General features: G+C 40.7%; 1 protein-coding gene across 1 annotated transcript in view; it reads left to right on the plus strand.

Moving 5' to 3' along the window:
- Positions 1–14544, plus strand: part of KIF26B (kinesin family member 26B) — a 505242-nt gene that overhangs the window by 421466 nt on the left and 69232 nt on the right. Inside the window, 2 exon segments of the mRNA XM_020915263.2 lie at positions 69–252; positions 12182–12341. Of these exon segments, the coding sequence (XP_020770922.2) occupies positions 69–252; positions 12182–12341 (344 nt within the window).

The raw sequence follows: 14544 nt of genomic DNA on the forward strand, positions 1-14544 counted from the left end.
GACAGCCAGCCTGAGTGGCAGGTGAGCCCTCTCGCCCGCAGCATCAGCCCTTCCCTTGTGTCTTGCAGTTGCAGAACCAGAGCGAGCTGCGGGCACCCACCGCGGAGAAGGCTGCCTTCTTCCTGGATGCGGCCATTGCCTCCCGGCGGGGCAACCAGCAAGACTGTGATGAGGATGACCTCCGCAACTCGCACATGCTCTTCACACTGCATATCTACCAGTACCGCATGGAGAAGAGCGGCAAGGGGGGAAGTAAGTCCGCCTCTACCCCCCCTCCTCCTTGCCCTCCCTGGGGAGAAGGCTCTCCTCCAGGGCAGCCCCGGGGCCTTTTAAAACATATCACAATCTAAGCCCTTACCCGGTGGTCCAGTGGTTAAGACTCTGCACTTCCAGTGCAGGGAACATGGGATTTGATCCCTGGTGGGAAAACCAAGATTTCACATGTCTTGGGGACCAGCTAAAAAGAAGATATCAAGTAAATGAATTTTTAAAAAAGAAATGTAGTACAATCTCACCAGTCTGTGCTGACCTTTGCTTTTGAACATCCAAGAGAAAAGGGCTCACTTGCTAAAGATAATTTACACGTGTAATTGCCATGGGAACGTGAGAGAACAAACTTTAGTAAAGAAAACAACTGCTTCATAGTATATTTTTGTTCATAAACCATATAAGTGCTCATCATGAAAGACCCACATGTCTACCAAGCACCCTGACTATGTTACTAATCATTAGCTTGAATCCACTCTATGAACCCAGAAGAAACAAAATCATGTTTTTAAAATAGACTATGAATCAGACTTTTGAATAGCTAACCAGATCCTGGCTGCCTCCCTCCCTCAGGTAATGCCCAGCGGTGACATTTCTCTGTAAACACCTATGCCCGGGACATGCTCTGTGAGCAAGCTGCCCTGCCAGGAACCCAACTCTGTACTTACAGGATCCCCTTTTGGCTGTTTTCAAAGCCAGCACTGCATCATTCCAATCTTTGTCTGCCAAGTAGTATATACTCCGTGCTCAGAAGCTGAGTGCCAGCACTCAGCTGAGTGTCTCAGGTGGAACCCTGGGCTGTGGGCAAAGTAGTCCATTGACCTCACTGGGCTTTTCTAAGGCAAGTCCATTGACCCAACACTTGGCTGGCCAAATAGCAGCAGCTCTCTGTCCACTTCTACAGGGCTTTTCAAAACCCACGCAGTTGGCCCCCGGCACTCTCGGAATGATTGCCTCAAGGACACTGAATGCCATAAAGACAAACAAAAGCCCTGAGTTAGGAGGCTAACTCTGGTGTCTAGAAGTTGTGGAGCTAATTGACTATAATGGGAGACAACCAACTAACCAAATTCCATAGAACCTGGAATTAAGACATGCAGCCTCGACCTGTGGATGGGCCCCCCAATTTGGGCTCCTTGTTGCCCAAAGAGTTGGAAACTGGTTCTGCTGGAGGCAGCTGTGGGGGGCTTCCATTCCCCCTTTCCGCTTAAGGGAAGTGGAAGCTCCCTCCTCCCCCCATCTCAATGCCATTGTTGGTCCGGTCTTCTGTTATTGTTCCTATTCCTTAATTGTTGTTTAGTTCAGGTTTATGAGATATAACTTAAATTCAGTAAAAATTACCCTCTTTGTATATTGTTAAATAAATGTTGGCAAATCCATTCAGTCATGTAACCACCACCACCACTATCAAGATAGAGAGCAAAGGGGTAGAGAAAAGTCCTTCTAGCCCTAGCAGTCAGCCCCTCCCCAGCCCATGATCAGATTCTTCTCCTTATAGTCTTGCCTTCGTCCAGAATATCACCTAAATGGAATCATGTGGTCCATGTGTGGCCCTTTTGTGTCTGGCTTCTTTCATTTAATATAATGCATTGGAGGGGCTTACCAGGTAGCTCAGCAGTAAGGAATCTGCCTGCCAGTGCAGGAGACGCAAGAGATGGGGGTCGATCCTTGGGTTTGGAAGATCCCCTGCAGAAGGAAATGACAAACCACTCCAGTATTCGTGCCTGGAGAATTTCATGGACAGAGGAGCCTGGCGGGCTACCGCCCACGGGGGGCTGCGAAAGAGTCAGAAAAGACTGAGTGACTGAGCATGCTGCAGTGCATTTGAGATGCATCCTTGTAGCCGCATGGATCAGTCATTCACTTTTCTTGCTGCCTGCTCCTTTAGTTTTAACTGGGCCCAGAGATGTGCCCCGCCCCCTCTTCCCTATTATGGGGTTGTGTAGTCCCGCGGCTAAAATCTTGCTAGATATTGTTGCTGGGGCCAGAGTTCCACTAATCCAGGCTTGGACCCACAGCCTTGGCTACTTATACTGGCTGCTGCCCAGGAATCCAGATGTACTTGCCCTCACTTGCACCCGAGGAGATATGTCGTCCGTCAGCTGAATATAGATCACTCTTGACAACCAGTGATGGTGATACAGGTCTGGCTGGGGATTAGCAAAATCTTTAGAATACGAGTCTTTCAGGGGAGATTGATTTTCAGTGGAGGGCTCACATTATGAATAGTATTTCCATTTAGAATAACTTGCTAAAAAAGAAGGAGACAAGGAATTAGGGTAGGGATGAAGTGATCCAGACCTTTAAATTCTCTAACAGAGCTTTATCCACAGTTCTCCTAACAATCTGGAAGCTGGCTTTAGATCCTGCCCTCGCTGATTTTTCTGGGTTCTATCTTAGCAGCATGAATGTGGGGAGTCTGAAAAAAATATTTATTTTAAGCATCCAGTAATCATTGTAATCAAAGTTTACAGTGGATTCTTGTACTGTCAGCAAAGGGTGACTTACTGAAGATCTGGATCTGGAGCCAAATAGCTTCCAAATGTCTCTGAGCAGAAAAGCTCTGGAGGAAGGATAATCTCCTCCTTCTAGGTTTCAAACCAAATTAAAGCAACTTTGTTGTCAGTTTTTCACTTCCTTTCATGGGTCTGCTCTCAATTTGGAATCTGAAAGTAGGGAGGAATCTTGACAACAAAGAAACAATTGATTAAATTATTTGAACTCTAAGAACTTAGCGTTCAACTTCCAAAAAGTGTAGGCTAGGGGAAGGAAATGGCAACCCACTCCACTATTCTTGTCTAGAGAATCCCGTGGACAGAGGAGCCTGGTGGGCTGCTATCCATAGGGTCGCACAGAGTCAGACACGACTGAAGTGACTTAGCATGCATGCATGCATGCATTGGAGAAGGAAATGGCAACCCACTCCAGTATTCTTGCCTGGAGAATCCCAGGGACAGAGGAGCCTGGTGGGCTGCCATCTATGGGGTCGCACAGAGTCAAACACGACTGAAGTGACTTAGCAGAAGCAACAGCAGGACACTCCTTAAAACCAACCATCCACCCAAGTCAGCCCTTATCAAATCCTGGGCACTTATTAAATGTTTAACATCAAATTCATTTTCTTCCTGTTCATAAATTGTGGAAGTGAATGGCTTTTAAATAATAAATTCAGATTTAAAGAAAAGGCAGATACTATTAATGGCTTCCAGAACCTCGATAGTTATTTTCTAACATGGCTGTAGATGAGAACAAAGAAAGTGCAGCATCGAGGCTGATGATGGGGTAAGCCCTGAAGGATCTGGGGGCATCACCTGCCTGCCACAGCACCTGGCTTCCTGTGAGGAAGAGAATTTAGGCCAGAATGCTCACAGCCTCCTAGCCTGCGGCTTGCTTGACCTCAGTGAATTTATATCTGTTTAAAATATAATGAGGAGATTTGGAGCATTGTTTAAAATGGAAATTTTGTTTACTTATATGTAAGTAATAATCCCCTTGGACCTGGGAGCCAGAACTCAATTAAGGAAAAGTTTATTAATTAGTCACCCTGCAGGAAAGCAGAGCAGAGCGAACTGCTGGTAACTGGCCATTAGAAGTGAAGATGATGTATCCAAAGAGTTCAAATTAGTTGTCTGCTGTAAGAACTAAACACAGCATGTGTGCATAGGCACCTGGATCTTATACACATATATGCATTTTATAAACACACACACACACACACACACACACATGCACGTATGAGTGGACAGACGAAAATGTTTTCAACATGTCCAGTCAAGATAGAAAATTCTGTGTTGATATATCACTGCTTTGCAGACAACACTAGGTTAAGCTTAAAACATTTCCTGGTTTAAACATTGTTGGAGAATTAGTGAGGCTGATTCTTCACCCATCACAGAGACTTCCCCCCCTTTGCTAAGCTACCTCTGTAAAGGCTTGAGATTCCCCTTGGAAATTGCACCATTGAGGAAGAGACCCTAAAACTGTAACAGTCAGCAGCTGCTCCCCATAAAGATGAGTGAATTAGGAGTTCAAAGCCAGATGGTACTAGTGATACTTCAGTGGAATAAGTTCACCATGTAGATTTTTACAAGTCCTATTGATTAAGATGGTCTTTAAAAGCATCATTTTGATGAGTAATCTCAGTTGGCAAGCAACTACTACCCAGGGTTAAGAATGACACTAGGTCTCTGATTTGTTCCTCCACTTTATTACCTCCAGGGGAAGAAGTGTGGAGGCCAAGTGGAGGCTGGGCTGGCTGTGTGTGCGATTGTGTACAGCACACAGGCCTCCATCTGCGTGTGTGGACATGAACCAGTGGACGAGGGCATGGACACTCTCTGCCTGCATTCGTCTGCTTACAAGTCTCATCAGACTATTCCCTTCATCTTGGTTTCCTTTTGACCACAGCCACTCTTTCCTGTGTGTCTTGGAATGGCTTGAATCAGCTGATGCTCTATCCAGGGCTATGCGGTCCACAGGGCTCTAGAGATCTGTTATTTGGGTGGTGGGTGTGGGAAAAGGGGATCTGGGAAATGTTGCTTTTAAAAGAGGCAGACCTGGGCCTCTGCTATCCACCATTGCAAAGCTCTGTGAAGCGAGGATGGCCACACATGAGGCCCCTGCAGGCTCTCACGTTCTCCTTGGTCAGCAGGGAAATGACAGCTCCATATTTTGAGATTTTTATAATATGACTTTTAAAATCTTGGGCCAGGAGACAGTTTTCCAAACTCTGCAGTCTGGGATTCCTACAGTGATGCCTCATGGCCTCCCCACCACCTCCATCAGGGCAGCTGTTTCCGACCTTCTTTCGGAGCCTGAGGCCCCTGCTCTAACTCTTTCAGTGGGTAACCAGCCTCCTGTTTAAGGAGAAGAACAAGTCAGTCTGGCTATGGCCTCAGCTTCTGTCCTCTTAGCATCCAAACCTCCTTGTCTGGGTACCTTGCTTTCCCTCATTTCTTTCCCATAGATCTGCTCCCTCCCATCTCTTTGTTCTTTATCCTGTCCCCTTCTGCCTCTTCTGGGACCTCACCGACTAGGACCCCCATCAATCATCTTTTTGTGCTTTTATTTTCAGTCTCTTCTACCACTAGAGTCAGGGTTGCCTCCTCTTGGAAGGAAAGGAAGGGAAGGAACAATAACATTGATAAGAATTAAAAAAAAAACTTTGGGGACTTCCCTCGTAGTCCAGTGGCAATCTGCCTTGCAATTCAGGGAACTCGGGTTCAAACTCTGGTTGGGGAACTAAGATTCCAAGGTTAAGCAACTAAGCCCATGAGCCTCAACTGCTGAGTCCATGTGTCACACCTAGCGGGTCCATAAACTACAACAAAAGATCTTGTGTGACCCAATGAAGATCCATGTGCCTCACCTAAGACCCAATGTAGCCAAATAAATAAATAAATATTTTTAAAAAGCCTTGTCTGAACCCCGCTTCTCCCTTGAGCTGCCTCCCCATAAGCCGTTCAGATTCTCCCCCCTGGAATATCTTTCTCCTTTAAGTCCCATAGCATTTCGTGGGATGTTAAGCCCCTGCCTTATATCTCAGTCATTCTGGGCTTGTCTCAGCCCCATCAGGCAGACTACAAGCTCCCTGAGGACAGAGTCTCCTGTCGCCTGGCACAGTGCCCTCCGCAGCCCAGTAAGGTGCCTGCACATCAGTTTTTACATGTCACACCAAGTGGCATGTGTGCTGTATATTAAACAGTGAGTGAATTTCTTCCTTACCTCATTTAGCTAATTCATAAAGAGGTGATGGTAGTGGTGGTTTAGTTGTTGAGTTGTGTCTGACTATGATCCCTTGGACTGCAGCCTGCCAGACTCCTCTATCCATGGGATTCTCCAGGCAAGAATATTGGAGTGGGTTGCCATGCCCTCCTCCAGGGAATCTTCCCAACCCAGGGATCGAATCCGGGTCTTCTGCATTGCAGGCGGTTTCCTACGTTGCCCAGATTCTTTACCCACTGAACCACCAGGGAAATTCTCAGAAAGAGAAAGACCATCCTCTTACCCTTTGTGGAAGCAGGTGGTGTGAGTTCAGAGAAGCCCTCTCATGCAACACCGTCAGAAAGAATTGATCAGTTAACTGAGAAAGTTAAAAAGGAAAATCATATAAAAGGATACATTCATGTCATAAACATTTTCAACTTAAAACCTACAATTGTGTGTTTATTAATTGGTCTTCTGATACAGGGCCATGGTTTTTTCTTTGAGATGGGTTTTCAACTTTAGATTCTGACTTTTATAAACAACACTCAATATTAGTAATCTGGCTTTTGCTTTCAATTTCTTCTGAATGATTCAAGGATTTAAGAGACACTTGTGCAACTGAGTATAGAGTTTTTCTAGATTCTTGAAATCTTTTCCACACTGTAATTTCTCATTCACACCAAAGTCAGTATCTTTTTTCAAAAACTAACTCATTTTAATCACACCTTTCCAAAGCATTGATTTCAGTGTTTTAGAAACATTAACTCTTTACATAAATGTATTTTATTGATTTACATAATATTTTATTATTTTTATTTATAATATTAAGTACAAGGGGCATAGTTAGGTTTAGGAGGAAACCCAGCTGACCTGTTGATAAGTGTACAGTTCCTGTTTTTGGAGCAGAAGTGCAAAGACAAGCTAAGGAACAGTCACCACACATCACAAGCCTGCAAGGTGCTGTGGGCATCAGACAGTGTGCCTGACACAGCTGATGGAGGGCCTGGGTTAACCTGATCAGGTGGCAAGGCCATTGTTCCAAAACTTTGCTGCACCAGAGAATCACCTGTGCAGCCTTCCGGTGAATCCCAATGCCCATGCCATACTCCAGACTGGTTAAACTAGAAAGCCTGGGAGTAGGAGCCAGGTGTTCATATTTTGTAAATACCCCAAGCTGATTCTGATATGCAGCCAAGTTTGGGAACCACTAAGTTATGGGAAAGTGAGTTAAAAGAGTAAACTATAACTGTAAAAGTTAGCTCTGGATTTTCATCTTGAGTTTTAATTTTCTATGAGATCTTGAGTGATTTGTTTAATATCTGTGAACCTCAGTTTCCTCATCTATAAAACAGAGCCAATTCTTGCCCTATAGGATTATTGTAGGAATTAAATGTTTTGGGGAGAATTTAGCATATCCTGGCTCCATGAACATGAGTTGGAAGAATCACTCAGGAGTGGGGTTAATTAGTATATTGCTTCCTGTGGGAGAGTAAGACATATGGGTAATTTTATTTGGTCAAAGTCTAGACTTGAAATACACATATTCAAATATAAACAGTCTCAAAGCAGACTGGGTTGTGTTCCTAAACCTTGCAGCTCTGACCTTAAAAATCTGAAAAGTCCGTGAGGAACCTGCTTCTTACCTGCTATTAATTATCACTTATTGTTCATTGATTCTAGAACTACTTTCTTTCCAACCACCTGTAGTAATGGGAATGCTTGGTAATAGCTGATGGCCTGTGCTCACTCATTGTGTACCATTCCGGATTCAGCACTGCGTGTGAAGTTCAGAATTCTGTGACTACTGAAACTCCGGTGGTTATAGAGCAAAGTTGATTTTACATTGTTTAAAATATGACTCTCATTTTGAGTCATGCAGGTATAATTACAGGTATTTTATAATATTATTCTTTAGCACAGTCTAAACTATGCTTTTGTTCTCTGTGTTCTATTTTACTACATGTACATTACGAATTTTATTCCATTACATCAAATGGACTATTAGAGTCTGAAAGTCCAAATTGGTCCCTGTCTTTGCCCTTTAATCTGCAGAGTGCATGAAATATCTGAGCTTCTTCTGTCTATATAATTAGGTTGCAAAACAGATGATATTTTGCTTTAAAAATAACTATTTCCCTTGCACGCTGCCAGTGGCTTGATCCTGCATAATTCAAAATAAGATTAAAGAAAAGTAACATATTATATCTTTCCTATTAAGGATTTTTATTGGAGATAGTTGGAGATAAACAAAATATAACATCCTTAATGTGGAAAGTTTTTTGCCACAAGTGTGCCAGAGTCACTGGAGAACGTGAATTGAAATTTTATATTTTCTGTAAACCTTCATCACCTGTTTTGTTAGTGCTAGATGTAAAGTTGAGACAGGATGAGCAGAGACAAGGCTGGGGTCAGGACAGTGGTTCCTGGATGTTTTCCTTGCTTTCCTGCATCAGACTTCTCTCTATTTTTTCAAGTCTTTATTAATTTTTCTCAGGTATGTTTTGTAGTTTTCAGTGAATGTATCTTTTGTCAGATTTATCTGTAAGTATTTAATATTTTTGATGTTACTGTAAAAGGTATTTTTAAATTTTAATTTCCAGTTGTTTGTCCCTACAGTTTAGAAATACAAGATATCGAGATAATCTTGATCCATGAACCTAGTATTCTACAAATTACTAAACTCAATTATTAGTTCTGGTTGCTTTTTTTGTGGCTTCTGTTAGATTTTATACATAGATAATCATGTAAACTGTCATGAAAGACAGTTTAACTTATTTCTTTCCAATCTGGATACATTTTATTTCTTTTTCTTCCCTGTTGAGCTGGCTAGAACCTCCCCTATAACGTTGAATAGAAAGAGTGAACATCCTTGTCTTGTTCTTGATCTTGTAAAGCTTTAGTCTTTTACTATTAAGAATTCTATTAGCTGCAGGTTTTTCCTAGACACTTTTTATTAAACTGAGAATATCACCTTTGATTTATATTTTGCTGACCATTTTTATCAGTAATGGATATTGGAGTTTGTTAAATGCTTTGTCTGCATCTGCTGAGAGAATCTTTTTCTTTTTAGTCTGCTAATATGGTGAATTACAATGATAGATGAATTTTTTGTTAACCAACCCTGCATTCCTTGGATTAATCCACTTATTTAGTCATTAATTAATTTATTCATGGTATAAAATCCTTTTAATATGTTCCTAGCTATAATTTTCTAGTATGACTCACTAGTATTTTGTTTAGAACTTTTGCCTATTTGGTCATGAGGAATAACTGGTCTTCAACTTTTTTCTTGGAATATCTTTGTTTTTGCTATCAGGATAATCCTGGTCTCGAAGAATTAGTTGGGATGTAGTCTCTCCTATCTGGGGCTTCCCAGGTGGCACTAGTGGTAAAGAACGCTCCTGCCAATGCAGGAGATGTAAGAGGCATGGGTTCGATCCCTGGGTCAGGAAGATCTCCTGGAGGAGGAAATGATAACCTACTCCAGTATCCTTGCCTGGAGAAAACCAAGGCCAGAGGAGCTTGGTGGGCTGCAATCCATGATGTTGCAAAGTGTTGGACACGACTGAAATGACTTAGCATGCGCACACTCTCCTATTTAATTTTCAGGAAGAATTTGTGTAAGATTGATATTATCTCTTCCTTTAAAGTTTGGTAGAATTCACCAGTGTGGTTAAATACACTGCTTTCTCTGTAGAAAGGTTGTTAACTACAGATTCTATTTCTTTAATGGATGTAGGGTTAGTCACATTATCTATTACTTCTTGAGTGAGCTCTGGTACTTTGTATCTATCAAGAGATGTGTTCATTCTTCCAAGTTGTGCTAACTTACTGGCATCATGTTTCTTTATTATCCTTTTTTTATTCTTAGAAACTGTAGTGAGGCTACTACCTCTTTTGTTCCTGACATGGGAAATTTGTGTCTTCGCTCTTTGCTGATCAATCATGCTAGAGAGATATGAATTTTATTCTTCTTAAAGAGTCAACTTTAGATGGTATTGATTTTTCTCTACTGTTCTTTAAGTTTTATATTTCCTTGATTTCTGATTTTATATTAATTATTCCCTTTCTGCTATTTAGTCTTTAATTTGCTCATCTTTTTCTAGTTTATTAAAGTGGAAGCTGAGGTAACTGATTGGAGACCTCTGTTTTCTGATATAGGCATTTAATGGGGTAAATTCCTTATAACAATAGAAGTGTCTTACTAATTTGGATATGTTGTTTTTCATTTTCACTCACTTAAGAACACTTTCTAATTTCCATTTTGGTTTCTTCTTTGACCCTGTTGTTTGGAGCTGTGTTGTCGAGTTTCAAAATATTTAGGGATTTTCCAGGTATCTTTCTGAATTGACTTCGAATTTAATGTATCAGAGTGTAGTTGGAATGATGTGAAGCCTTTAAGATTTACTTAGATTTGTTTCATGTACCAGAATATAGTCTATCTTGGTAAATATTTTGTGTGCAATTCAAAAGAAACTGTATTCTGCTGTTGTTGGGTTGAATGTTCTGTGAATGTCAGGTAGAATGAATTGATAGTTGTTCAAATCTTCCTTACTGGTTTTCTGTCTACTTGTTATATCAGTTATTGAGAAAGGGGTATTTGAAATCTCCAACTATAAGTCTGGAGTTTTCTGTTCATTATTGCAATTCTATCAGATTTTACTTCATATGTTTTAACTTCCATTATTAAAGCATAAACATTTTTGATTGTTCGGACCTCCTGATGAATTTTGTCCTTTATCATTATAAAATGTCTCTCTTTCCCTCCAGTAATATTTTTGTCTTGAGTCTCTTTTGTTTGATATTGTAACTGCTGCAGCTTTCTTACGGCAACCATTTGCATGGTATAGCCTTTTCTATACTTACATTTGCAACCTATTGTTTCTTTATGTTTGAAGTGCACTTCCCATAGGCAGCATGTAGAAGAGTCTTGCTTTTTATCAAATCCAACAATATTGACTTTTAATAAGGATATTCAGACTACTTCATTTAATGGGATAATTCATATGGTGTGGCCCAAAGTATTATTTTTTTGTATGTTTTCTATTCAACCCATCTGTTCTTTGTTTTCCTTTTTATTTTATTTGCTTTCTTTTGAACTTATTGAACATTTTATATGACTCCACTTAATATTCTTTGCTGGCTTTTTAGCTCTAAATCTTTATTTAGTAATTGCTGTAGGATTTATTGTATACATCTTTAAGTTATCACAGTCTACTTTCAAGTGATATTATACCACTTCATGTCTAGAAAAAGAAACTTACAGTAGAGTATTTTCATTTCTCCACTCCTTAACTTTGTGCTGTTGTTGTCAATCATTTTAATTGTGTGTGTGTTATACCCACATATTACATTGTTGTTATTTTTGCTTTAGCCGTCAATTAACTTTTAAGGAGATTTAAATAAGAGAAAAGCATATATTTATTCACATGGTTGTCATTTCCAAAACTCTCCATTCTTTTATGTATATCCTTCATGATGAATTCTTTCAGCTTTTTTAAGTCTGAAAAAGTCTTTATTTTCCTTTTATCTGAGAATGAGACTCTGGCTGGGTATATAACTGTAGGTTGGAAGTTTTCAGTACTTTAAGAATGTCACTCCATTGTCTTCTCCCCTGTATTATTTCTGAGAAACATTATTTTATCATTGTTCCTTTACTTGTAACATGATTTTCCCCCTCTGGCTATTTTCAAGATTTTTCTCATTATTACTGGTTTTAACCCATTTGATTATTATTTTGAGTTATTAACCTGATTCCTGGCTGAGCTTTAGGTCACTGGTCTCTATAACACTCAACCAAAGCAGATAATCACTTATGGGCTATTCATGTTTTAATACGATCAATTTCAGAATTCTGTTACACAAAGGCAGAAATTTCTGTAGGCACAAATCTTACTCTCTTTCAATAGAAATTTACCTTCTCTGTTAAATCTCATCTCATTCAACCAGAAGGAATTATTCCTTTATTTATAGTATGAATGTCCATAGGTTTCAGAAGGCCAGTGGTGTGTGATGGACAGAATCTAAGAGGACTGTGCTATTTGTTACCCCTGCATGATTTGATTGGGGTCTCGTACTAGATCATGAACTTCAGCCTTTTACTTCCTCTTTTTTCCCCTCAGATTTCCCAAGGAGCTGCATGAAGGACAGATGAGGGCTTACCAGACTTAACCAGTCCTTTCTTCTCTTGTCTTCTCTCCTGTGGCAGTGTCTGGAGGCCGCAGCCGCCTGCACCTCATCGATCTTGGCAGCTGTGTGAAAGCTCTTAGCAAAAATCGGGAAGGAGGCTCAGGGCTGTGCCTCTCACTGTCTGCCCTGGGCAATGTCATCCTGGCTCTCGTCAATGGCAGCAAGCACATCCCATACAAGTAAGTGACCCTTCTACTCAAAGAATGGGATGAAGTGAACGTGGTACCAGGGCTAGGTGTGGATTTCTCAGCCTAGTGACATCTGGGGAGAGTTGTACTACAGAGGTATGGACCACATTGTCAGTTCAGTGCCAGAAACTGGGCTTTGCTAGCAATTATGTAATGCCTGATCTTCCAAATTCAAAAGCTATGGAAATACATAAATTTTCCCCAATCCTAACATTAGGCTGCTCAAGTCAGAAATAATAGGAAGTTACCTCAGTTGAGAGCTTTAATCACAATTGCCATTTGTAGATTATTGTTGAGGCTTCCCTAGTGGCACTAGTGGTAAAGAATTTGCCTGCCATGCAGGGGCTGCAGGAGATGTGGGTTCGATCCCTGGGTTGGGAAGATCCACTGGAGGAGGGCATGGCAACCCACTGCAGTATTCTTGCCTGGAGAATCCCATAGACAGAGGAGCCTGGGGCTAAGGTCCATAGGATCACAGGGTTGGACGCAACTGAAATAACTTAGCATGCATGCATTCAAATTATTGCCACCATTGTACAAATTCTTTATAGAGATAAGAGCAAGGGGCCTAAGATTGAATTACCATTCCCTTAGGAGTAGAGCTGCCATATCTAACCAATAAAAATATGGGATGCCCAGTTAAATTTTCATTTCAGATAAAAACCAAATATTTTCAGTGTAAGTATGTCCCCAATATTGCATTAGCTATAGGGGCATCCTGTATTTTATCTAGCAGTCCTATTTAGGAGAACTGAAAAGCTTGGGGAATTACCACCCACTATCCTATGCAAATGTTTGTTTCACTTCCAAGATCCTTTTCCTCTTCTCGGTTATGCTCCAAAAAGATGAAATTAGAACTGCTCCTATATCTGGCATAGCCAAAAACTTGCCATATCATCTTTGGCCATGAATGACCCAGCCCTGGAGCCACACCTCACCACCATCGCTCCGGTTCAGCTTTTCCACTGGACAATGTGGTGATGGGATGAGGGGAACTCTTTAATTTTTCAGGCTCTGCCAAGGTCCAGCTGCATCTTTCACTAGCTATCTGAACCTTCACATCTCATGAACTGAGGGCTATAGCTATATATCTTATTTACACAACAAGGATAAAAGGCTCCAAATGATATGTGTGTGAGAGTCTTTACTTGTAAAGTGTCTAACACTGTAGTCAATAACCAATAACAATAATGTCGTTGAGCCTATACCCACCTATTGAAATGGAAATAACACGTACTTTACAGAGTTGCCTTGAGGATTAAGCAAATATGTGGTGCATGGAATAATTTTTAAATCTGTAGGATTCAACAAAATGTAAGTTTCTGTTGTGTAGGATGGGAAAGGTAAGTCAGGTAGTTTTTTTCTACAATAACTGAGATTCAGTATGAGTTCTTGAGTTGTCCTTTGCCCCTACCATAAGTTGATGCCAACACTATGATTTTTGTTCTCCACCAGGAAGCCCATTACTAGCCTACTTTGGAGTTTAAATAGATATTATAAGTCGGTCTGTCTCAGTTCTTGAAATTTGGAATCCTAGGATATACCCTGAAGTGGATTTTCCAGTCCTTGTGTGATTCTTTTCTATGAGGAAAAAAAATTCAATTTGAAGGTTTATGAAGTTTCATTCAGTATCATTTCTGCAGTTGAATAAAGTCAACTTGTGATTACAAGAAAGAGAGGACGGGAGAGAGGGAGGGAGGAAGGGCAGAGAGGAGAGAAGGAGGGAAAAAAATAAAGGTCTGGAGAGATACTGTCAAGGCTGAAGATCTCAGAAAGAAAAGAAAGAGTTATCAGCCCTTGTGGCTTCCCTGTCCATAAAAAGGGAAATGTGTATTAGTATGATAACTTAACAGATCATGATGTAGACAAAATTCAAAATACCACCTTACGATTGTGTATTTTGCTTGTATGTTTATATCTCATATATATCACATTGTTTCTGTGGAGTGACATGCTTTTATGGATTTAAATAAATATTTGTTGAATTGATGGTGGGGGGATGGATAAAAGTAAGCATATGAAATTACTTTTACTTTAGATAAAGTAACTTCCTTTTGGTTCAAGTTGGATTTTACTGTCAACATTAAAAATTGATTTTGTTGATAGTTCAAGGTCTCTTGCTAAATTAAACATACCATACACCAGTTAGCCACAATGACCAGCTACCTGCTCACTTGCGAGGGCTGACAAAATG

The sequence above is a fragment of the Odocoileus virginianus genome, chromosome 11 (genome assembly GCF_023699985.2).
Source record: "Odocoileus virginianus isolate 20LAN1187 ecotype Illinois chromosome 11, Ovbor_1.2, whole genome shotgun sequence".
Lineage (NCBI taxonomy): Eukaryota > Metazoa > Chordata > Mammalia > Artiodactyla > Cervidae > Odocoileus > Odocoileus virginianus.